We start from the raw sequence: 24276 nt of genomic DNA on the forward strand, positions 1-24276 counted from the left end.
AAACAAGAGATTGATATGATTGATCAATGACGATTAAATATTATTATTCATTAATAGTGGAAGCCTCAGTATCTTAACCTCGAGACACTTAAAAATACTTCATGACAGTGATGGCATTTGTAATTACTGGAGAGTGATTACTAAGTTATCGATATAAATATAATGCTTCAAGAATCTATGTTAGAAACCTACGATACATTAAACAAATTGTACCTGATCCATGTATCCAAGCATTCGATCTTCAGTTGGATCTGGAGACATCCATGCACTGACCTTCCACAATCCCGCTCCTTCGACACCTTGTGCTTTCTCGTTTAGACTTAGTTGAAGATCAATGGTATATGTATATATTGGTGTACTTACATCCAATTCAGCTACGGTGGCATCGAGTCTGTACACAAGTACATCTTAAACAAAAAAGGCCCAAACATTATAGTGAAGGAGCAAGTTGAAATTCAGTGAGCATTTTGTGGTGAAAGCACACCACTGGTCTAGATACCTTTACCCCTTTAGAGGGTCGAAAAGAACAGGTAAAACATGTTGCTAAAAATCTAGTTCTGTATGTTTTGAGCGTCCTTTTTCAAAATGGCCGCCAAACAGAAACAGTATTCAGTGAGTATTTTTTCATGCTCTACCTGCAGGACACAGTTCTTCAACTCCAATGTACTTGTACTTAAACATAATGGCATTAGAATGCACTAGGTACCAAATCTAACTTGAGTTTAAATTTTGAGACATAAATGATCCATTATTGCAAAAAACACAATATACAGATGACAAAAGCTGATAAACCCATTGAAGCCAATACAGCTCTATGAATTATGCCACGGGATGATTTCTGTGATATCACATTCTCTGTACTATTATTGTCAGGGAAAGATAAGGCGGCCCAATGAATTGGGTTCGGCAAAAAGAAAAACAATTTGCCGATTGGCGGACCAAACTAGCGTTAACTTACCATATGGACAGATGTCACAACACTCATCTGGATCTACTATTGGTTCGTCACAAAATGTTGGTCGACAAGACTTGATGTCGCATTTGACTGTACTGTTATCACAATTGCAGGTAGTACATTCATCTATGTATAGTTGGTCACCATGCAATATGAGTCTTCCTCTAAACGAACATGGTAAGAGTTTTGAAGTTGAGGCTGAAGACTGGGGCGGCACCAGAGTTGTGACCCCTGTGATAATATTCAAATGACTTATCAAGTGGCATATTTGGTTAAGGAATGTATTGATAAACATGATAAAGAATAGGAAAATCGTATTCAAATTGCAGTGTGTTGGCATCAGGAATCAAAAACACTCGGACCTTGATTTTGACTGAAGTGTGTATGCCTACTCGTATGTGTTCGTATCAGTGGTATCTTTTGTTCCACGCACTGTTGGAAATTTGAAATGCACATACAAGGCACGCACCCCTATATCCTCTCATCCCCCCATCGTTGTTTGGTTGTCACAATCTTTAATTTGAAATTTACTTCGTCTCAGGTATTGAAAATAGTGTGTTATTTATGATGCTAAATCGGTTACATTAAACTAGTTTTCATATTCTCACATATAATATTGCAGAAATTGAGGGCGATAATTATTGTGACAAAATCATTAATTATATTAGTGTTGTTCACTTGTTTCATGATTTAAAAATAGCCATTCGTGTTCTTCATCTCAGTTATTATTTTCTCGTTTAGTAAATGGCAGTTTGCAAGTATTTACTCATGTAAATATGCAAATTAGGCTTGAAATAGATAGTGCCATTAGTGGTGTAATTAATTAAGTAGTTAATAATGGCACACATTTCTATGACCAAACAGCGGTGCCATACACACCCCAGAAATCCCCATTTAAACGGTGTTACATATTTACAATAACTGTCCCAAAAAGTTTCCTCCACAAGATAATCACATAAAAGAAGAATGAAATGACAACATACTGTCACCAGGTGATTGACTTGATGAATGTGGACCTGAGCTTAACAGAAGAGGGCTCGTGGTCGACGTAGAATTCTGGCTATCTGAGAAATGAAATTAAGATTAAATGACTTAGTTAGCAAATGTGCGGTTTATTCACAATTCTTAGTCAGTGGGAGTGGTCTAGTTCGTAGACACATAATCTGATTGGACAATCGCATGATTTTGGGTGTCGTCTATCAGGTCGTAGACGACCCCACGTCATCATGGGTGTTGATAACGCGTAACACGCTTGTAGAGGTGCGGGCATGTACCGCGTTGTATGCGTAGACTAGTGCAGTATACCCGCACGCGCTAGCAGTACGCACAACAGAATACGTGAAGTTGTAAACAAGTTTCGTTAATTTTATAATAAGGGGAGTTTTTATGACGGTAACTTGCTTTAAATAGTTTACAGTATTAAAATAATATTTAACTGACTAAGAATTAGAATAAACGATAGGAATTTCTGTTTTTACTATCCTCTACCTATGATAGACGACAGGGAGGTCCATTATTTTTATCGTAGTTTTTTCTTCTGCAATTCAGCTATATAAGCGTATCATATATTCATGTACAAACTCAACCCATACACACTGTATAATATAAGGCACCAGAAACAAATTGGTTCGATCTTTGGATCGACCGTCGATTCTGCTTCGATGCTTGTTATTAATGAATTATCAACTAATTAATTTGAATTAACGCTAAATTTATATTGGTCAATATCACTACAGGCACAAATTACTATTTAATCACAATTAAAAATAGTAAACTAATTGATTTCATGAATAATAAGGATCGACCAAGCATCGATGGTCGATCGAAAGGTCGAACTAATTTGTTCCTATCGCCTAAGTTTTCTCCAGGAAGCTCTATATAGTTCAATATTGGGTCATCCACATACTACTACAGACTACTTCAACAGTCAAAGTCCCCGTGCATTGTTCGCATATTCATGAGGGCCGATCATTCCATTGTGCCGTGCGTAACAATCACGCCAGCATTGCGTGCCTTCGCGTATACGCGATAAAGCTTTGCGTGTCTAAAAACGCGAAAGACCGTAAATATACGCGGTATGTGCGTAGCAGTTTCACCTGTTGCATTTCATGGAACAATCGGCCTTCATTATCGGGTGATGCTAAGACTTCGACTGTTTGGAAATTGTCTGTTATCTCTTTCGTCCATGGGGTCATCATTCTGATCTCTTGAGATGAAGCCAGATGCATCGCTGTGTAATCTGGGTATAGATTTGATGGCCCTGCATAATGCACAGATTGTTGATCCTGTGTGAATCAAAGTATGTGGCCAATTAATCCATTTCATTTGTTCTTGGTTAGTGATCAACCTCGTTCCTGACATGCCCCTCTATCTTCTTGTCAAGTTTACGTCATTGTAGTTTGTGTTCTTGAAGCTTAGTTTGCTGATACTTTGGCTATGCATTATCTTATTTACCTTGAAGGTCTGATGTCTCTTAGTCCGTGTTGCAGACCATAAAAGCCTATTTATAATTGTCCAAGTTATGAGAAACTACAGGGTACCACACACTCACGGACACTAGAGTGCCACATGGTGCAATGGATCGCCCAATGTCGGTGCTGCGCCGGTATGGAGCTGGTCTTTGACTAACACTAGATGTCTCTTGGCCGACCCATTTTGGGCCATCTGATATTCCTCTTATTGATGATGGACACTGCTGACTGTTCCACAACTTTCTCCAAACTATTGCAACTGCTGGATACCTAAATCAGCACACTCATCTTGTAGTGTCTCAATCATATTTTTCTTTAAAAAGAGCTCTTGGACAGAGTTTAACAAATCTAAAGAGGTACACCCGAAGTACATCTATCATGTCTATGGTTGTACAATACAGCTGAAAAGCTCGTACTTTTGTCACCTTTTAATAAAAGGTGACAAAAAGTATGTGCTTTTATTGGGTTAAGAGAAATATGCCAACTTCCTTGAATATTATTATGCGACCTTGCACATGTTAGAATGTATGTGGGATTTGATAATCATGGACACATTTCCTGGAATGGTATCTAATAGAATATTTTTTATGCCCTTTCATCATACAAAATATAATGAAGAACATCAAAATGCTGAACATACCAGCCAGGTGCTTACACACAGTCAAAGCATCTGGATTCGGAGTGTCATCGTCTACACTACGTACACCTAATAACGTAAATGGTATTTGCGGATACTCTGGTTCCGGGTTGTTACCTAGCCCAAAATGAAGGCACAAGTATGACATGCTCTCTGGACGTATACCAGAAGTATTGAAAATGTATTCAATATCTGATAAAGTAGAGGTAAAGCCACCAAACCTGGAGTAATAGGATGGCCTGATTAGCCCGGTACTCGCTTGTGCACCTGTGAGGACCTAATGACAATAAGAAAAAAGGAAAAAAAGAAAACAAGAGATTGATATGTTTGATCAATGATATTTAAATGTCCATTAATAGTGGAAGACTCAGTATCTTAACTTCGAGACACTTAACTACTCTGTGACAGTGGTGGCATTTGTAATTACTAGAGAGTGATTACTAAATTATCGATATTAATGCCTCAAGAATCTATGCCATGTCAGAAATCTACTATACATTTAAAAGATTGTACCTGGTCCACGTATCCGAGCATTCCATCTTCAGTTAGGTCTGGTGACATCCATGCACTGATCTTCCACAATCCCTCTCCTTTGACAGCTTGTGCCTTCTTGTTGAGACTTAGTTTAAGATCAATGGTATATGTATAGATTGGTGTATTTACATCCAATTCAGTAACAATGGCATCGAGTCTGTACACAAGTACATCTTATACAAAAAAAGTGGCACAAACATTATAGTGAGGGAGCAAGATGAAATTCCGTGAGCATTTTGTGGTGAAAGCACACCACTGATCTAGATACCTTTATAGGGGTCGAAAAGAACAAAAAAAAAACATGTTGCAAAAAATCTAGTTTTATAGGAGGGTGTTTTAGCGCCCTCTTTCAAAATGGCTGCCAAAAATATCACAAATGCTCCAAATAGGCTAGATTGAATGGTTTTTTTTGTGATGAAGGCAAATCAAATGTGCAAATAATAATATACTTTGGAAAATCCTATGCTCGATAATTAAAAAAGGTGGCCAAAAACTACCAAGTGTAGTCACAATTATTTGCACTGTTTATTCAGGCCGATGGTCGTGAATTTGGTATCTCGTTATTATGTTCGTGTTCGTGGACATGAAAAAGATCATTTAGATAATTAACAAAATCCAAAATGGCTACCTTAAGCTCCAAAATTCAAAATGGTGGGCAAAATAATGAATTTGAGTAACAATTATTATTGTCTGACCGATGGTGGTGATATTGGTGTCTAGGTACATGCAAAATGCTTGTGGACACGACAAAGTGATGTAGATAGTTGAGGGTACAGACCACAAAATAGCTTTCCCTAGACATTGCGTGCAAAATAGGGGTCGTATTTTAGGCCTTAAGTCGGGTTACCTTGAACTTTGAAATATATATTTGATATCATCTTAATCTGAAAATGACTCCACATTTTCCGTCTTTTTGAGAAAATTAGCTATAAAAGGCCAGATTTTCCCATGTTTACATCCGACTGCTAACCGCATTTTGACCTCGTGTGTTCATGCGCACATAATCGTAAACATCACTCAAATTTTCATATTTTCTTTTCAAATATGTAGAGATCACATTCACAAGTTTTAGTAAAACAAACACGATATTCAACACTAAAATTGTTAATATTGTACCAATTTTGCACAATGATTACACAAAGTTGGGACTAGTATAGGCGTGATAAACTTTTGCCGGAAACCGCTAGGTGGATTTAGTGGTATGGACTCCGAAGTGTGTCTGATTTTTTATACCGCGCGTGAAGAAAAAAATGAAGAACCGATGACCGATCATAGTGGGCTTTTTTTTCTTGGTTGAAAACGAAATAAAAAATCCCTTAAAGGGATATGGCTCGCATCATGGAAGTATAATCCTCATAACCTGCTTTACCCATCATGTTACTTCCCTTAAACTAGATTTTTTTTTCAAATCACAATATTCAAAATCTTATTCCAAAGTAGCTTACTGGTGAAACTGTCTTATACATTTTTGCAAAAGTTTTAAATTTAAAATGGAAACCCAACATCATATACTGTTATAGTTGGTACTAATTTGGTACTAATGTATAATAGCTATGGGTCTCTTCTATCTAGTGATACCAAAATAAGTACAAACGTTCCCCACATAATATCGCTATGACATCATAATGTGAGGGCGCCCATGCAAATTTGTGAAATTCTGGCTATAATGGTATGTACAAAAGTATAGGCAAAATTGATTTTCGGCTAAATATTCTACACAAATGTAATTTTCACCGAATTTTCTCCTAAATATGAAAGGAAATGACTATTATTTTTACCTTACCTAAACTAACAAGTAAAAATAATTGATTTTAGAAACCAATGGTGGGCCTCACCTCCCCTCCATCTTTGATGGTCGGTCCTACCCCCGAGTAAAGTGCTGAGGTACAAATGAGCGCAAAGGATGGATCTACGATTAGCCTAGGTCGTTTGGGCGTAAACGCGTGCGTCTTTTTATGACGGATAAAAAATACAAATAGCATTCAAATGCGCTGGGTACAACATTTTGAGACATAAATGTTAAAAGAAGGTTGGGAACTTAAACATCAGAAATGAACAAATGATCACAGATGACAAAAGCTGATAAACCCATTGAAGCCAATACAGCTGTATGAATTATGCCATGGGAAGTAATTTCTGTGAAGTCACATCTTCTCTGTACCATGTGTACTATTATTATCAGGGGACGATAAGGCGGTCCAATGAATTGGGCTCGCCAAAAAGAAAAACGATTGGCTGGTCATATACACGGACCATGACCAATAAACTTACCATATGGACAGAGGTCACAACACTCAGCCGGATCTCCTATTGGTTCGTCACAAAACGTTGGTTGACAAGATTTGATGTCGCATTTTACTGTATTATTATCACAACTGCAGGTAGTACATTCATTTATGTATAGCTGGTCACCATGCAATATGATTTCACCTCTATACGAACAAGGTAAGAGTCTTGAAGTTGGCGACATCAGAGTTGTAACCCCTGTGATAAATATTAAAATGACTTTATATATCAAGTAGTATATTTGGTTACGGAATGTAATGATACAGACCAGGCAAATCATAAAGAACTTCCAGCAACCAACAACTGTCTAAATTAAATCAAAATTGAAAATGTTTGCATCGGTGACTCTGCAACATGCAATTGCCTTATCTGGGCACGTAATTTAGGTGCACTTTTTGACACTCACATGACCATGCAACCTCATATCTCTAATGTCATTCGTTGCTGAGCGCTTCAACTACGTAACATCAGCCAGATCCATAAGTACCTGAGTCGCGATGCGACTGATTCACTGATTCATCTCTTCTCGTTTGGATAACAACAATGCACTTCTCTATGGATTACCAGCAAACCAACGCTATCGTCTTCAGAAAAATCAAAACCCACCTCCTCGAATTCTCACCTTCACCAGAAATTCTTTCCATATCACGTCAGTCCTAAAGGAACTGCATTGGCTTTCTGTCACCCAAAGAATTGTTTTTAAACTTATGCTGATTGTATATAAATATAATAATGATATTGTTCCATCATATTTATCTGAACTCATTTCAAATTATGTTCCCACTCGTACTCTATTTCCCCCAAAATATTTTTCTTATCCCCCAGTTTTGAGGCAAAACCGCCCAAATTACGTACAATTTTGCTTTTTGCGGCAATTTTGCGCAAAATTTTGCCCCCCCCCCCCCGCCGTTTCCTTTGCCCCCCCCCCCCCCGAAAAAAAATTCCTGGTTCCGCCACTGTGAATGGTACCAACACATCTCTTTGTAGGATTCCTGTAGCTGTTGCGAAGGTCTCTGTCATCATCTGTTCATTCACAAAGACATCACTCCGAGACAAACAGCTCTAGCTTTTGGATTGACATGATGAAGAATGCTGAATATAATTTTATGGTCGATAAAATCAAAACATTATTGAAGTAATGAAAATACATTAATACACTAGGGAAACTTATTCCAAAAAATATATATATTATTGTTGTTAACTTCTTTCAAGATTAAAAAATAGCCATTTGTTTATGAAGAATCATTATGATTTTCCAATATAGAAAATGGGCAGTTTGCAAGTCCTTCCCCCTGTAAAAATGCAAATTAGGCTTAAAATGAAAAGTCTATAATGGTCTAATTTAGTTAATAATGCCACACATTTCTATGACCAAACAGCGGTGCCCCTACACACTCCCAGGAATCCCTATTTAAACGTCGATACACCAGGTCTTTACATAACTGCCCCAAAAAGTTTCCATCACAAAAAAATCAAATCAAATTAAAATAAAATATCTACATACTGTCACCAGGTAATTGACTTGATGAATGTGGAACTGAGCTTAACAGAAGAGGGCTCGTGGTCGACGTAGAACTCTGGCTATCTGAGAAATGAAATTAAGATTTAATGACTTAGTTACCAAATGTGTGGTTTATTCAAAATACTTATAGGGTTTTTGTTTCTTGTAAATCATTATGGAAGTGTATCATATGCATGATTGTACATGTAATCAAACTCACCCCATCCATAACTGACACTATATACACACTGTTTTGCTCAACACTCATTTAGTTTAAGCTCTATATTGGGTGGGAATTTTCGACGTCTGTTTTTCATGAGGTGAAGAAAGATAACACTGCATGTCGTCCTATATGTCACTTTCTGGATATGTTATTACTCATATTAGATACTTGAAGTCATTACATGATAGAGTGAACATAAGTTCTGTTTTTCCTGGATGGATTTTCAGACCAACAGATGCTGCAGCTTCACAATGGTTTTCCAGTTTAGCTCTATGGATCGATATCACATTAGAGCTTAGTATGTCGGAGAGAAACTACTGGGTACCACATACTCCGACAGAAAGAACCGCTCAATGTCGGCGCTTCGCCGCTCGCTCCCTCGTTATTGATCGTGAGGGTCATTGACAAAGACTAGATGTCTCTTGGCAGACCCATTTTGGGCCATTTGAAAGCCAATGACGGAGTCTTCCACAGCTTTCTTCAAATTTTTGTGCAACTGGCGGATGATTGGATCAACACAGTAATCTTACAGAGCCTCAAAACCATTTTTTCTTTAAAAGGTGCTACTGGACAGAGTTGAACAAATCTAACCCGAGTAGTGGTACAATATCCCAGCAAACGCAAAACGTTTAAAAAAACGTTTTAAACATGTTAGATTTTGGATTTTGGCTTAGGTAAAAACCTTTTTATAACATGAAATATAGGGTTATATAAAGGTCATGAAAACGTTTTAAACGTTTTTTATGAAAACACATTACAACAATATTTTTAAAATGTTTTCAAAATGCTATTATAAACTATTGTAAACACTAAATAAACACTATGTAACAATATTTGCAGTACATTATCAAAAATTGTTTTTTAATGTTATGAAAACGTTTAATGCCTTTTTTATGCCCTTTATATAACCCGACATTTAAACGTTTTCCTACAACCTTTTATAACCTTTTGCGAATGATGCCGAAAACGTTTTGTGTGTGCTGGGATATCCGAAAAGCTCATACGTTTTGTCTACTTATAATAAAACGTGAACATACCAGTCAAGTGCATACACACAGTCAAAGCATCTGGATTCGGAGTGTCATCGTCTACACTACGTACACCTAATAACGTAAATGATAGTTGCGGAAACACTAGGGCCGGGTTGTTGCCTCGCCCAAAATGAAGGCACAAGTACGCCATGCTTTCTGGACTTATACCAGAAGAATTGAAAAGGTATTTAATACTTGGTAAAGTAAAGGTAAAGCCACTAAAAATGGGTGGTCTGCTTAGCCTGGTGCTGGCCTGTGCTTCTGTAAGGACCTAACGATGAGAAACAAAAAGAGAATAAAATGAGAATGGAAATAGATTGATATCAATGATCATGACATAATCATCATCCATTAATAGTGGACTTAGTATCTGAACTTCGAGACACTTAATTTACTCATAGGACAGTGATGACATTTGTAATTAATAAATATCCCTGAAACATATCCTTGCTTCAAGAATCTATGTTAGAAATGTCCGATACATTTGTTTGAAAGATTGTACCTGATCCACGTATCCGAGCTTTCCATCTTCACTTGGGTCTGGAGACATCCATGCACTAACCTTCCACAAACCCTCTCCTTCTACACTTTGTGCTTTCTTGTTGAGACGTAGTTCAAGATCAATGGTATATGTATATATTGGTGTATTTACATCAAATTCAGCTACGGTGGCATCGAGGCTGTACACAAGTACACCTTATACAAAAGGGAGAAAAATAATACAAAAACAAAACAAAACAAAGGACAGACACATTATAGTGAGGGAGCAAGATGAAATCCCGTGAGCATTTGGTGGTGAAAGCAAACCATTGGTCTAGATACCTTAAGAAAAACATGTTGCCAAAATCCAGTTCTGTAGGAGGGTGTTTTAGCGCCCTTTTTCAAAATGGCCACCAAAAAATCACAAATGGTCCAAATATAGGATAGATTAAATGGTGTTTTTTTGATGAAAGCCCATCAAATGTACAAATAAGGGGCTGTGCAATAATTAAGACATTTTTGGGGAGCCGAAGGGGCCGATGGAGGGGGGGGCAAGCAATTTTGGGCAAGCGTAGAGGGGCAAGCGATTTTTTTGCACACATTCATGGGGCGCCTTTTAAATAAAACGCTCTGAAAAAGCTTAGGAAAACAGTACGGAAACGCTTAAATATGCGCAAAGAATTTTTGGCAAGCCGACGAGAGGGGGGGGAAGCGATTTTTAGCGGGGGGGGGGGGCAAGCGATGTTTGGCGAGCAGTTGGAAAAATTTACCTGGGGGGGGCTCATAATTATTGCACAGCCCCTAATATATATGGAGTCTCATCAGAACAAGAATACACTTTTGTCTGATTTTTGGCAAATCCAATATTGCCGCCCTATGCTCAAAAAGTCAATTTTACCCAATTGTAGACACAATTACTTATATTCAGGTTGATGGTTGTGATTCTGGTGTCTTGTTATTATGTTCGTGGACATTTAGATCCAAATTGGCTACCCTATGCTCTAAAATTCAAAATTGCGACCAAAATAGAGAATTTGAGTAACAATTTTTTGAAAGGTATTGTCAGACTGATGGTGGTGATATTGGTGTCTAGGTACCGTACATGCAATATGCTTGTGGCTATGACAAAGTAATGTAGCTTTCCCAAGACATTACATGCAAAATGGAGTACCTTGAACTTTGAAATATATACTAGTATTTTGATATCATCATAATGACAACAGAATTCTGCATGACTCCACATTTTCCGTCTACTATTTGAGAAAGTTAGCGTTACTGACCCTAACCCTAACCCTAACTCTCACCCTAAACCCCTGTAACCCCTGACCATAATGAGCATATGGTGATAGTTTGTCTTAACCCTAGAACTACTATACTGAGCCATATTTTGTAACATGGACTACGAAGGGGGGCGTTGCAACCCCTAATTTTCAATTAAAAATGTCATATACCCCCAGGCATATACCATTATATTTGGTACTAATGTATTGCGTTGGGTCTCGTCTATCCAGTGATACCAAAATAAGTACAAACATTCCCCACACGATGTCGCTATGATATCATAATGTGAGGGAGTCCGTGCAAATTCGGGAAATTCTGACTATTTACAAAAGTATTGGCAAAATTGATGTTCGGCTAAAAATTCTACAAAAATGCCACTTTCACCGAATGTTCTCCTAAATATAAAAGATTTCAACTAACTAACAAGTAAAAAGTCAGTAGCTCTATGAATAATTTCACAAGAGCGAAATGAAAATCACTGGGGCCTCACCAATCCCCCCTCTATAGCCATCTTTGATGGCCGGTCCTACCCTAGGGTAAAAAGGCTGCTGGGATAAAAAAATTCCACTAAAATGAGCGCAAATGATGGATCTACGATAAACTTAGTTTGGGCGTAAACGCGTGCGGTTTTTTTTTATGACGGATAAAAAATCTTAGGGGGTACAACCCCCCTCATTGTAGTAGTTCTAGGGTTAAATGAGACATCAACTAGATTTTCGCGTTTTCTTTTCAAATTTGTAGAGATCACGTTCACAAGTTCTAGTAAAAAAAAACCCACGATTTTCAACACTAAAATTTTTTAATATTGTACCAATTTTGCACAATGTTTATGCAAGTTGGCTCTATAGGCGTGATAAACTTTTGCCGGAAACGGCTTCACAGGTGGATTTAGTAGTGATTTCAAGTGTTTTCTTTTTATGCTGTATTATAAAATAAAGAACCGGTCAAAGTGGGCTTTTTTGTTTTTCTTGGTCGAAACAAAAAAGAAAACGATTGGCCGGTCATATACACGGACCAAACTAGCGTTAACTTACCATGTGGACAGAAGTCACAACACTCATCCGGATCTACTATTGGTTCGTCACAAAATGTTGGTCCACAAGTTTTGATTTCGCATCGGACTTTTTGGTTATCACAACTGCAGGTTGTACATGCATCTATGTCTAGTTTGTCACCATGCAATATGAGTACACCTCTAAATGAACATGGTAAGAGTCTTGAAGACTGGTGCGGCATCAGAGTTGCGACCCCTGTGATAATATTCAAATGGCTTATCAAGTGGCATGTTTGGTTAAGGAATGTAATGGTAAACATGATAAAGAATAGGAAAATCGTATTCAAATTGCAGTGTGTTGGCATCACGAATCAAAAACGTTCGGACCTTGTTTTTACTTTGCTAGACTGAGGTGTGTATGCCTGTTATGGTACGTGCGTAGTCTGCGTACACCTATTCAGTGATCCCAGCGCAAGTGTAAAAAATAAAAATTGTTTATAAATTGAAGGATAAGTCATTCAAATTGTCATTTGGTATTTTTGAATGACTAATTTGGCAAAAAACGAAGAAAACAGCAGTACTGACGAAGTTGAAGCCCCATTCAAATACATGCAGCTATAAATTTAGATCTAAATTACAGATTCGTGTAAAATGTCTTATTTTGTCTTAAATACACGTCTTTCGGCTGAACCACTCGCAGGCTATGTTAGCACAAAGTTAACAAAATCTGAATTTTGATAATTTTTACGATGTTCCGGATGAGCAAATCACTAAATGGGCCTTTAATCAGTGGTATCTTTTATGCCACGCACAGATGGAAATTTGAAATGCATTGACATACAAGGCACGCACCCCTATATCATATGTGCCTATATCCTCTCACAATCCCCGCATCGCCATTTTGTTGTCACAATATTTAATTTGAAATTACCTTCGTCTTAGGTAAAGATAATAGTGCGTTATTTATGATGCTGAATCGTTCTACATTTACATAATTATTATACTAATTTTCCTATTCTCACAATAATATTGCAGAAATTGAGGGCGCTAATTATTGTAACAAAATCATTAATTATATTAGTGTTGTTCATTTGTTTCATGATTAAAAAATAGCCATTCATGTTCTTCATCTCAGTTATGATTTTTCCGTTTAGTAAATAGACAGTTTGCAAATCTTTACCCCTGTAAATATGCAAATTAAGCTTGAAATAGATAGTGTCATTAATGATGTAATTTAGTTAATAATGGCACACATTTCTATGACCAAACAGCGGTGCTCCTACACTCACAGGAATCCCCATTTAAACGTCGTTACACCGGAGAATCACAGGAATCCCCATTTAAACGTCGTTACACCAATAACTACCCCCAAAAGTTTCCTTCACAAGATAATCATATAAAATAAAAATAAAATGACTACATACTGTCACCAGGTGATTGACTTGATGAATATGGACCTGAGCTTAACAGAAGAGGGCTCGTGGTCGTTCCGGTCAATGTAGTAGAATTATGGTTATCTGAGAAATGAAATTAAAATTAAATGACTTATAGTTTTTCGCTATCACTTTTATATTTTTTTCTTTCTGTAAATCAGCTATGTAAGCGCATCACATATGCGGTATACGGGTTCATGTACACACTCAACCCCATATACACTATTTATAAGTTATCTCCAGGAAGCTCTATATAGTTCGATATTGAGCTATATTGGGTCATCCACAGACTACTACAGATGTATCAACAGTCGAAATCCCCGTGCATTGTATGCTGTGAATTCACGCATATTCATGAGGGCCAATCATTCGGTTGTGTCGTGTATAATAATCACGCCAGCGTTGCGTGCCTTCGCGTACACGCGATAGAGCTTTACGTGTCTTCGCGTTTACGCGAAAGACCGTAAAAATACGCGTACGTGCGTAGCGCCTGTCGCATTTCACGGAACAATCGGTCCTCATTATCGGGTGATGCTAAGATGTTATCTCTTCGTCTATGGGGTAAACAATTGAATTTGTAATTTCATGTTTGTAGTTAGAATCTCAATTCACATGATTATTTCAATTTTAAGTCAAACTGATATTTTTTTCTATCGTGATCCTCCAATCCCAATCATTATCCTACTTTGTTACACATTGGGCTATTCCAGTTGAAATCCATACACCCCCTATGGAAGACTTAATCTCCCACACATCAGGGGTGTATATTTCAAATGGATTCACCCATTCGGGTAACATCATTGGAAAGTCCCACTCCCTGTGTAGATTATCACATCTCCCATAAGGGGCGTATGTATTTGAACTGGAATAGCCATTATACCCACCATCCTCGCAATCCTTAGGAATACACACGGTATACTTGGTAGGGTCAGCCTGTTGTAGGGTTCTGAATATGTACGCTGGTCTAGGACTTTTCCCTTGCATGTAGTCGAAGCAGATAAACTTGTACTCGTTACAACCAATGGCGACAACATCAATTTCACCTTCAGCATTGCTGTAAGTGATATCTTGGGCTCCTGTAAGCGACAAACCCTGCTGAGAGCTTGAAAGGGCGTTCTCCACACGCTGAAACTGCTCGCCGGTTCCCTCTGCATTTGTACTGCCGTACATAGCCAATCTCCAGAGCCCACTTCCGCTAAGATCAATGCTGCCATCGGTGAAAGAAGCGATGGCGTCGATGCGGACGGGATCTTTCTTACCAGCTGTTAATTTAGTGGAGCTGTAGCCTACTTGTAAACCACTGACAGTCACACCTGACAAATTAAGTGATAATTACATTAAATTCAAATTTCATTTTTACAGGACAGGTTAGTGTATCCAACAATAGGGCTTATTACACTGATTATTGTAATTATAACGAGGTCTTTTATAATGGGTCGTCATCTGCCACGCCTTTTCACTGGGAGAGCCGAATCGACTTTGTTTTGGAGATTTTACCCCATTGTCTCTTGCAAAGTCCTTAAAACTAGTGTGTTACGCTGCTCCTCTTTCCTGATGAGATAATTAGCCGTGACCAAATGCACCAATGAGGAAATTATAGATAATTTGTACCACTTGTGTCAAACAAAATGGCTACCAAGAACTTTTTGTAACTATGTAATGTAAAACCTTTCACAAGTTATGTTGAAACTTGTGAACTGGTCTTTACATGGTGTGAAAGTGCTGGTTTAAGCTTTTGATATTAAGTACATTCAAGGCATGGCAACAATTTGAGAAACATTTAGCTTGCACCACAATTTGCGTAAAACCAATCTTACATGTGAGATTAAACTGTTATATGGCTACGATATTTTACAGGCATTTTCCCCATCAAGATGAACACGGTAGCAAATTTTGTTGATGCATGTTCTGCTAGCATTTTTTGCAGTTGTGCTATTCTAGGTGAAATCTATGCACCCCTATGGAAGATATGACCAACGAAATAAACATTGCACCTACGCCACTACCAAACTTGAGTTAAACGGGAAACGTGTATGCCTTACTGTTAGTGAAACTGGAAATAAAGGCAATATAGGGTCAAAGAAGCATGCAGCATACCTTCACATCTTGGGAATCTTTCACAGCCGATTACATGCTGTGGGTTAGAGGTGGTATCGGTCGCACTCTCTACACCCTCCACATCAAATGACAGTAGCGGATAAACTGGGGAAGGGTCGTCTCCTTTTCCAAATTCAGCGCACAGATACTCCATTTCAGGACAAGTGGCACCTTGACTATCCATCGAGTAATCTATGCCTGGGATTGTAAACTCAAAGCCACCAAAAAAGGGTGGTCTTTGAACTTTTTGTGCGGTTTGTGACTCGCTTAGCGCCTGTAAGAAATTAATATAATATGATAAATTTTTATTTTGGCAGAATGCTTCCTTCGCTCACGAAGCATTTTGCCGACAGAAATATCCCACTCCTTACTCACTGCATCAACCCAAAAGCCCATGGCGGCCACCTTGGATATGCAGTCAAGGAAAACATACAATAATTAATTCATTAACATTTCAATTTATTATTCCTCATTCCTCATAAAGCAGTTTTAAAAATTCACCTTCGCGTCCAAGATGGCTGCTCATGCCTGTGCAACCATCTTGGATGTGCAGGAAGTGGAATATTCCCATTTGTGGGATATACGCAATACGTTTAAACAATTTGCATCTCAGTAGTAACCTGTGCGGAATGCAAACAATTTGATCACATATTGTTTTGTCTGCATAAATTTTAAATGAAAACAAATGATCATTATGTTGTGTCATTAAAGCCATAATGTACTAGTTATCTATCTTTTTTTTAAATTAATCTGATCCGATTAATTTTTTTTCTAGTTAACCTGATTTTTGGGCATACTTGTAATATTTAAACATATACATTGTATGTCCAAGCTTACACCTTCTTGAAATCAGCAAAACTTGTTGTGTTGCAAGACAACAGATACATCATGAATGCCTATTCGACATTAAATCCAACATAATTATAGCGATCTACAGTTAAAGGGCATATATATTGATCGAACAAGTATAACTCCATTGAAAGAAAATAATTTTAATTACAAGTTGATTTTATTCGTATTTTCCGGAAAAAAGACAAACTATGTCGGTAAAATGTTGGCTCTTGGGGCTCTTGCGGAGGAGACTATAAGTTTCCAAACCATCGCGGTACGGTTTTTGTTATTAAACTTCCGAACACTTTTGATGTTCAGCGATGTATGTAAAGCGCGACCTTCAACACGAAAAGTTGGGAAAGCTATTTAGCATAACAAACGGTTACTTCCCGATATATGCTGAATCTTAACCTGAACCATTCGCTCATCATCTTCCTTACCTGCTCTACATAACCAATACGATCACCGGAACCATCCATTTTGGCACTGCCCCACATGCTGACTTTCCATAGACCTTCACCTTCAACTCCCTGGCCCCTCTCATTGATCTTAAGGTTGAGATCGATGATCAAGTCGTTGACGACACCTTCTCTGATGATGTCAATATTTGATGGGTTCACCTGCCACACCGGTACATCTAGGGAGGTCAAACAAGTGTCTGTGGTTAAAACTTGAACCTTTTCTTGACTGACGCCCTCATTCGTCAAACTTCCTGGGTTGAGGACCCCGGGTTGACGACTGAGAACTTGTATGTTAAAAAAGTGTCAGACTTTGCAACAATATTCTGGTTGCATTGAGACTGGGCAATTGTGTACAAATTGACCTTTATACCGTGTTTGTTAATGGACATATACTTTTAGAATGCGATCCTACAGTAAGCCAAATAATTAAGGTACCCGTTACGTTCAGCCCCTGTATTTCTAAAACAAAGGCAGATATGTCATAATTGGAACAAACAGCCAATAGCTGCATCTTTTAGCTCGAATTTAAGACCTCATTCGTTGAAATTGTTCAAGAAAAAAAGACACGATGATCAAAAATCCCAAGGAAGATCCTAATTTAAAAGATATTAAAAGTTGCAGTTTGCCACATTGCATGCCCTATTGATTTGTTCACAAAGCGTACGCGAACAAGAGAACTATCGCCGCGCTTTCATTGATTAGCACGAAAACTTGAACAAGCGTCGTGCTTTCATTGATTAGAACACAGAAGTGCAACTTTTTATTTCACATTTTCATTTTCACGTTTTGCATCACCGTGTCTTAAATCAGAGCTAAAGAGTACGAGGCATCGGCTGCTTGTTTTAATTTTGACACATTTGTCTTTATTTAGGATATATAGGGGTGAACACTACTGCTACCTTAATTCCTTTGCTTACTGTACTCTGAAGTACTAGGATCATTCACAGTTAATTAAAAAAATTGAACAAATTACTACTAAAAATTACAGAACTTTACTTTACAAACCATTAATTTGTGTCTACCTCTTCATCTATCACAAATTATAAATGCATGGAAAACCAATGCATCTATATCATGATATAAACATCTCAAAAAAAGTAATTACCTCTTTTTAAATAATGGCCATTATTAAAAAGACGGGTTATTATATTACAAATCTGTATAATGTGTTGGAAGCAGAAGTTATTTCTGCACATTTTAACACCTCATTTGTAGCAATTGACTAAATATTGCCATCTTCAGAAGATGTAGTAAGAGTATAATGGAAGATAAATCTGCATGTGTAACGATATTTGAGTGTTTTTGTATTCTTGTAAGTGCAACTTTCAAATCTGGACCTCACTAAACAAATTGTTTTCTGGGCTATCGTATAAAATGAGGTGTAAAAATACGTAGAAATAAATTCTGCTTCCAACGCATTTTACAGATTTGTAATACAATAGCCCGTTTTTGAATAATGGCCATTATTTTACAGGAGGGTATTTTTTTAAAGGGAGGGGGTGTAATTGTTTTTGAGTTGTTTATGATAATTATGTGATACATGATATATGAAGAGGTTAATATTAGTTAATGGTTTGCATAGTTTTAACAAGTTCAGTAATCACAAAGGCACTGACCAATAGAGGTTATCCACGTTACTCATATGTGACTTTTAACAAAAGGCGCTGGTTCCCGTAGTATTCCTCATTCAAATCAATTCAATGCACGAGTTCGGAGTTACTTGCATGACTATGGCGGGCTATTTTGAAATAGTCATGGTTGCACATGCAGGTATTTCTTTTGAAAATCTTAAACAAGGTATAGCAGTCGCTGATAGGATATGCAGCTTATAGAACACGGATAACCTCTATTATGATTTGCATAAATCAAACTCAAAGACAAAGTCTCCTAACTTGGTTGAGTTTGGCGTTGATGGCCACTAACCTAGGAAAAACTGTCACTCATACAAATAGGGTGTCATAGGGTTCTTGAATAAATTCATCAGGACTGTTCCATAAAACCGTATATTTTTTCATAATATATTATACTAGTCCAAAGTAAACACACTTACGTGCAGACGTTTCGATAGCTACCAGCTATCTTTCTCAATGCTACTGTTGATGTGATGATCGCTGAACAGCTGTTGTTGAACGCTGCTTGGCAACGGAGTTGCCAGACGATTTCTCCATCAACAGGTCGTCATAGATGTGACTTAGGTAATTCCCGCGAAATCGGAGCTAGACAAAGAAATCTCGCCCCACCTAGCGAGAATTCGCGAGAACACTTTTGAGAAAACAAAATGTCGCCATACGTAAGCTCCAGAATTTGGCAGAGAGAGACCAAAACAAGAAGTCAAAACACGGCTTGCCTACTGGTGCTTCGGAACCCGACCTCACAGGAACAAAAAATCCCTTTAAAAGGGAGAGCTTGGTCTTGGAATACCCAAACTTAATAAAATAATATTATATCAAAAAATAAATACAAAGAACATACTACACTACAGGAACTCACATTGCAGTAGGCTTATAATACTCAGTTATATGAAACGATCTGATTCAATCTGTCCAAGTCAGCACTGCACTGGCCCTTTACACACCTGCTCCAACAGCAACTACCATCTAGGCGTACCTGACCTATGCCCGGGACCTATGCATTGTTACCTTCCCATCTATAGGCCATATCTACCTACCTATAAACATAGACACGTCTGTGCTATAAAAACCTTAAACCCTACAACCTAAATACCCACCTAACACTACCAATAAAACAGTAGCTATCCATTCTCCCAAACGTCAAACATGACTGACAAACACCACATATTAAATCAACAATTTTGCAGTACCATAGACCATGAAAGTAAAACACAAGAATAGACTGTAGTATTGCACTCCCATTGCACTCTCTTATAGTGTGAAGCGAAAGTTCATTAACCACCAAAATTATTCTTGGTCAATTGTTCCATGTCCAAGGACATGATAATTATTGGAATTTGGTTAAATTTATCTTGGAAACCAAGCAGTTCAAGATGTTATATTGTACACCTGTCAACAGTCATTAAAACTCATCATCCCCAGCTAGGTCAACACATGGAGGGTATAATAACAATCACTATACTGAGCAATGCTTAACGAGGGAAACGAGGTTACCTGGGAGGTTGCTGTTTCATCTCTGGGTCAACATGGTCAAATCAAAGAGTGCACTGCTGAATATAGCTAAATGAATTTTGTCATGGGGGAGTGATCCTCCTGCAAACCTACCACTTAAATTTTAAGTATTATCCTACAACATTGTTTTACTGAGGATGAAGCAAATGCATGTTAACAAGACTAGTCTCTTACTTCAGTTCAAAGGTCGAGGTCACAAACGAATGATAATATGGCTCGGCTTGTAAGCCAAGCCAAAAAAAGTGGGTAGTTAACTTATCTAAGTATAAATTAAGTCATGCTCAGAACCCGGGCTCAGAATAACGTGCTCGCAAAAGGGCTTAATTACGCGGTTTCGCCGACGAATGTATGTAGTGATGAGTTTGTTATTGGCACTGAGTTAGCGTGTAAAAAGCTTACACACCCGGAAGCGATTCAACTTAGAGACGAGAGACAGGCGGACGGCCGACGGGCGGTTAAAGATCTTTAGGAAGATAACACCATCATTTTGCCCGCGGATAAGGGGAGAGCCACTGTTATTTTAGATAAAGATGAATATAATGAGAAGGTCAACAACTTGCTCGGTGATACAAAAACGTATGAGGAGTTACCATCAGATCCTACTCAGAAATATAAGAGAAAGCTTGTAGCCATTGTTACTAGACTCAATCAGGAAGATAAGATCACGTTTGGTAAATACAAACAGTTATATCCGACAGCCGAGAATATTTCCAGGCTGTACTGTACTCCAAAAATCCACAAACCTAATGGACCCCTCAGACCCATAGTGGACTATACATCTACGATAGGTTATGCTACATCGAGATGGTTAGCGGATATCCTAAGTCCTATGGTAGGGAATACTGTGCATCATGTTAAGAACTCAACGCCCCTTGCAGAAGAGCTTGTGGATATTCTCATTGATGAAGGGGACATACTTAATTCCTACGACGTAGTCTCGCTGTTTACTTGCACTCCCATCAGCAAAGTATTAGACATAGTGTAAGACAGAATTAGTAAAGAACGCTGGCTTAAAGACTACAACCAATCGCAAGGTTCCCATCTAAGCTCATCTAGGCGAGATAGCGCAGTGGTTATTCCCTCGCTTTGCACCACTGAGGTCCCGGGTTCAAGCCCCGGCGCGGCCCAAGGACTCATGTGCGCTTGGTTTATCCCGATCCATGCTCGCTCTCGCAGGTTTTCTCCGGGATCTTCGGTTTCCTCCTGCTTTCAAAATCGGTGATTAGTTGTTCCGTTATCAAAAACTTCCTTCACCCAATGGAATTTGGGGAGCTGCAGAAAATGGGTGGATGTTACAATCTAAGTGCGGATAGGTTTGCGCCGGGTTCGGCTGCAACTAGCCTAGTTGATGCGATCTGATTGTGATGATTCACCACGCAGCGAAATTACAGCGCTTTGAATCCTCTGGAAAAAGCGCTATATAAATTCCGAAATTTATTTATTTATTTATTTATTTATTATTTAATCTAACTGCGGATGATGTAGTTGAGCTTTTGGATTTCATTTTGTCCACGACGTACTTCACCTTTCGCGGCAAACAGCCAAGATCTTTATGGGAATACTTAAAGGAATCAGCCATCATGACCGCCGCAATTGAATGCAAGCCCAAGCTTTGGAAAAGATACGTCGACGACATTCTGGAAGTAGTAGCCAAAGACGCAGTTATACCGCTTACTGACCATCTGAACCAAGTCGATGACACACAGTCTATCAAATTCACTTTCGAGAAAAAAGTCGACGGAAAGATACCATTCTTAGATACTCTAATTGTTCGCCGCGAAGATGGGTCCGTGAAGCTTTTAGTTTATCATAAAGCCACCCACACAAACCAGTACCTGAACTTCAAATCGCATCATCCCCTTCATCAAAATTGTCACCGAAGATCAGGATAAAGAGGAGGAGGAGAAGATAATTTAAGGTGCTTTGAAACAGTGTGGATACCCGGACTGGTGCGTAGATAAAGTCAAGAGCAAAATGGCTACTCCTAAGCAAAAAGGAAAGAAGTCCAAAGACGACAGTGAAAAATCCAGGGGATTGGTGACGTTACCGTATGTTGAAGGGGTGTCCGAGCGTGTCGCCATGAAACCCCACAGCACTTTACGTAATCTGCTTGTCCATCCGAAAGATAAACGGGAGCCGCAAAATTCTACGGATGTCATTTATTCAATCCCATGCAAAAACTGTGATCTCACATTCGGGAAGCGCTTAGATGAAAATAGAAGTGAGGCAGAGAGAGTCGCTACCAATATCCGCACCAGAGCCAACAGGAAAGCTTCGCAATCTACCATCCATAAATCTGCGATAACTGACCATGTTGTGGTGGACAATAACCATATCATCAATTGAGAGGAGGCAATGATTGTCGGAAAAGAGAGTGACAAATACACAAGATGGATAAAGGAGGCCATCACCATCAGAAAACAAGGAGCAACAATCAGAAAACAAGGAGCAACAATGAACCGAGACGAGGGCCAGTACAACCTAAGTCACATTTATGACGACCTGTTGATGGAGAAATCGTCTGGCAACTCCGTTGCCAAGCAGCGTTCAACAACAGCTGCTCAGCGATCATCACATCAACAGTAGCACTGAGAAAGATAGCTGGTAGCTATCGAAACGTCTGCACGTTAGTGTGTTTACTTTGGACTATATGAAAAAATATACAGTACGGTGTCAGAGGGTGTCTACGTTGAAGACATTGACCAACTGAATTGTGTTTTGGACACATGATAAAGGAAAAAATGACGATGATTGTCATGTGAGTTCCTAAGGAATCGCTTGTATTGTTCGCATGTGGCGCTGTTGTAATGTCAGACAAAGTTTCAGGCATGGAAGGTATGCTATTTCCATTTAATTAGTACACATATTCTGTGTGATTTTGCACAACGTGTTACATAAACACTTAAACTACCTTGAAAACATGCTCTATTCTATTTTTTGAAATGATATTAGTAATCATAACAGGTTTCTGCAATTGATGATCTGAGTTACCAAGACTTTGAATTAAAAATAACACCACCACGACGTTCTAAAGAAAGGGTCCCATACCTTCAACACAGAGCCGTGTACTGCGTCAATTACAGACACACTGTCCGGGCATACTGTGCAGCTAGGAAAACGGACAATAAGTTCATAATTATGATTTTAATAACGATAATAACAACTTTCGCGGTTTTTGGAAGGCAGAAGCCTTAAAAAAGTGAAGTCACATTGCTTGATAATTATTTTGATCTACACAGCGGCAGTTTGATTGACAGTTGCTAAGCAGTTTAATTGAGTGCATTTAACCAAAATTTATTAGGCATTTGCGTGCATTTCTCAGTCTTAGTTCCAGATCTGCCAGTACAGTTGCAATTGTAACGCAATTTGAACGTAGGTTTATTTGTTTTAAGAACAAATAGCCCCTTTCATTAAATTTTGTTTCAGTAAACATAATACCCGGGTGGGGTAATCAAGTTTGGTTTTGGTAGGGGGTGTCCGCTGAGAATTTGAAAATGAACCCATCAATATACTAATCTTTAAAGAAATTTGGACCCATCGATATACCAAAAGTCACAATTTTCGGCCAATTTAACTCAAATTCTTTCAGTTTTAACAAATTTTCCTCAAAAATTTTGGACAAATTTGGCAATTAGCTAGATTGAGGCAAATTTGGGCTATATCCGAAAAATTTAGAACATTTTGAAAAAAGGACTCATCCACATACTAAAATTGGCTTAAAAAAAGGGGTCATTGATATACCAAAACGCAGAAAATGGTACCCATTTTTGTGGCACGTCCTCCTATGGTCATTTGTAGACTACTGAGTACCCCGGGACATTATGTTTGACTCACATTTCACTTATGTGATTGATTTTGTAGCCAATTTATATATGAAATATGCCAATTTTGACCGCTACGTTACAAGACGCGCAGTCA

General features: G+C 38.3%; 2 protein-coding genes across 2 annotated transcripts in view; both read right to left on the reverse strand.

Moving 5' to 3' along the window:
- Positions 1-198: 198 nt before the first annotated feature.
- Positions 199-12643, reverse strand: LOC140163334 (uncharacterized). Its single transcript, XM_072186735.1, has 8 exons — positions 12434-12643; positions 8388-8468; positions 6869-7081; positions 4577-4770; positions 4067-4340; positions 1939-2019; positions 959-1186; positions 199-407 (listed from the first exon to the last, which is right to left on the reverse strand). The coding sequence occupies exons 1-8, from the start codon at positions 12633-12635 to the stop codon at positions 199-201; spliced, it is 1482 nt and encodes a 493-aa protein (XP_072042836.1). The 5' UTR covers positions 12636-12643.
- Positions 12644-13809: 1166 nt separating this feature from the next.
- The window catches only part of LOC140163339 (uncharacterized), a 52256-nt gene continuing 41789 nt past the window's right edge, over positions 13810-24276 (reverse strand). The window contains exons 16-19 of the mRNA XM_072186741.1: positions 17195-17391; positions 15924-16197; positions 14711-15139; positions 13810-13910 (exon numbers count right to left, since the gene is read on the reverse strand). Of these exons, the coding sequence (XP_072042842.1) occupies positions 13810-13910; positions 14711-15139; positions 15924-16197; positions 17195-17391 (1001 nt within the window). The remainder of the gene's footprint in view (positions 13911-14710; positions 15140-15923; positions 16198-17194; positions 17392-24276) is intronic.

This window comes from Amphiura filiformis, chromosome 1, assembly GCF_039555335.1.
Source record: "Amphiura filiformis chromosome 1, Afil_fr2py, whole genome shotgun sequence".
Lineage (NCBI taxonomy): Eukaryota > Metazoa > Echinodermata > Ophiuroidea > Amphilepidida > Amphiuridae > Amphiura > Amphiura filiformis.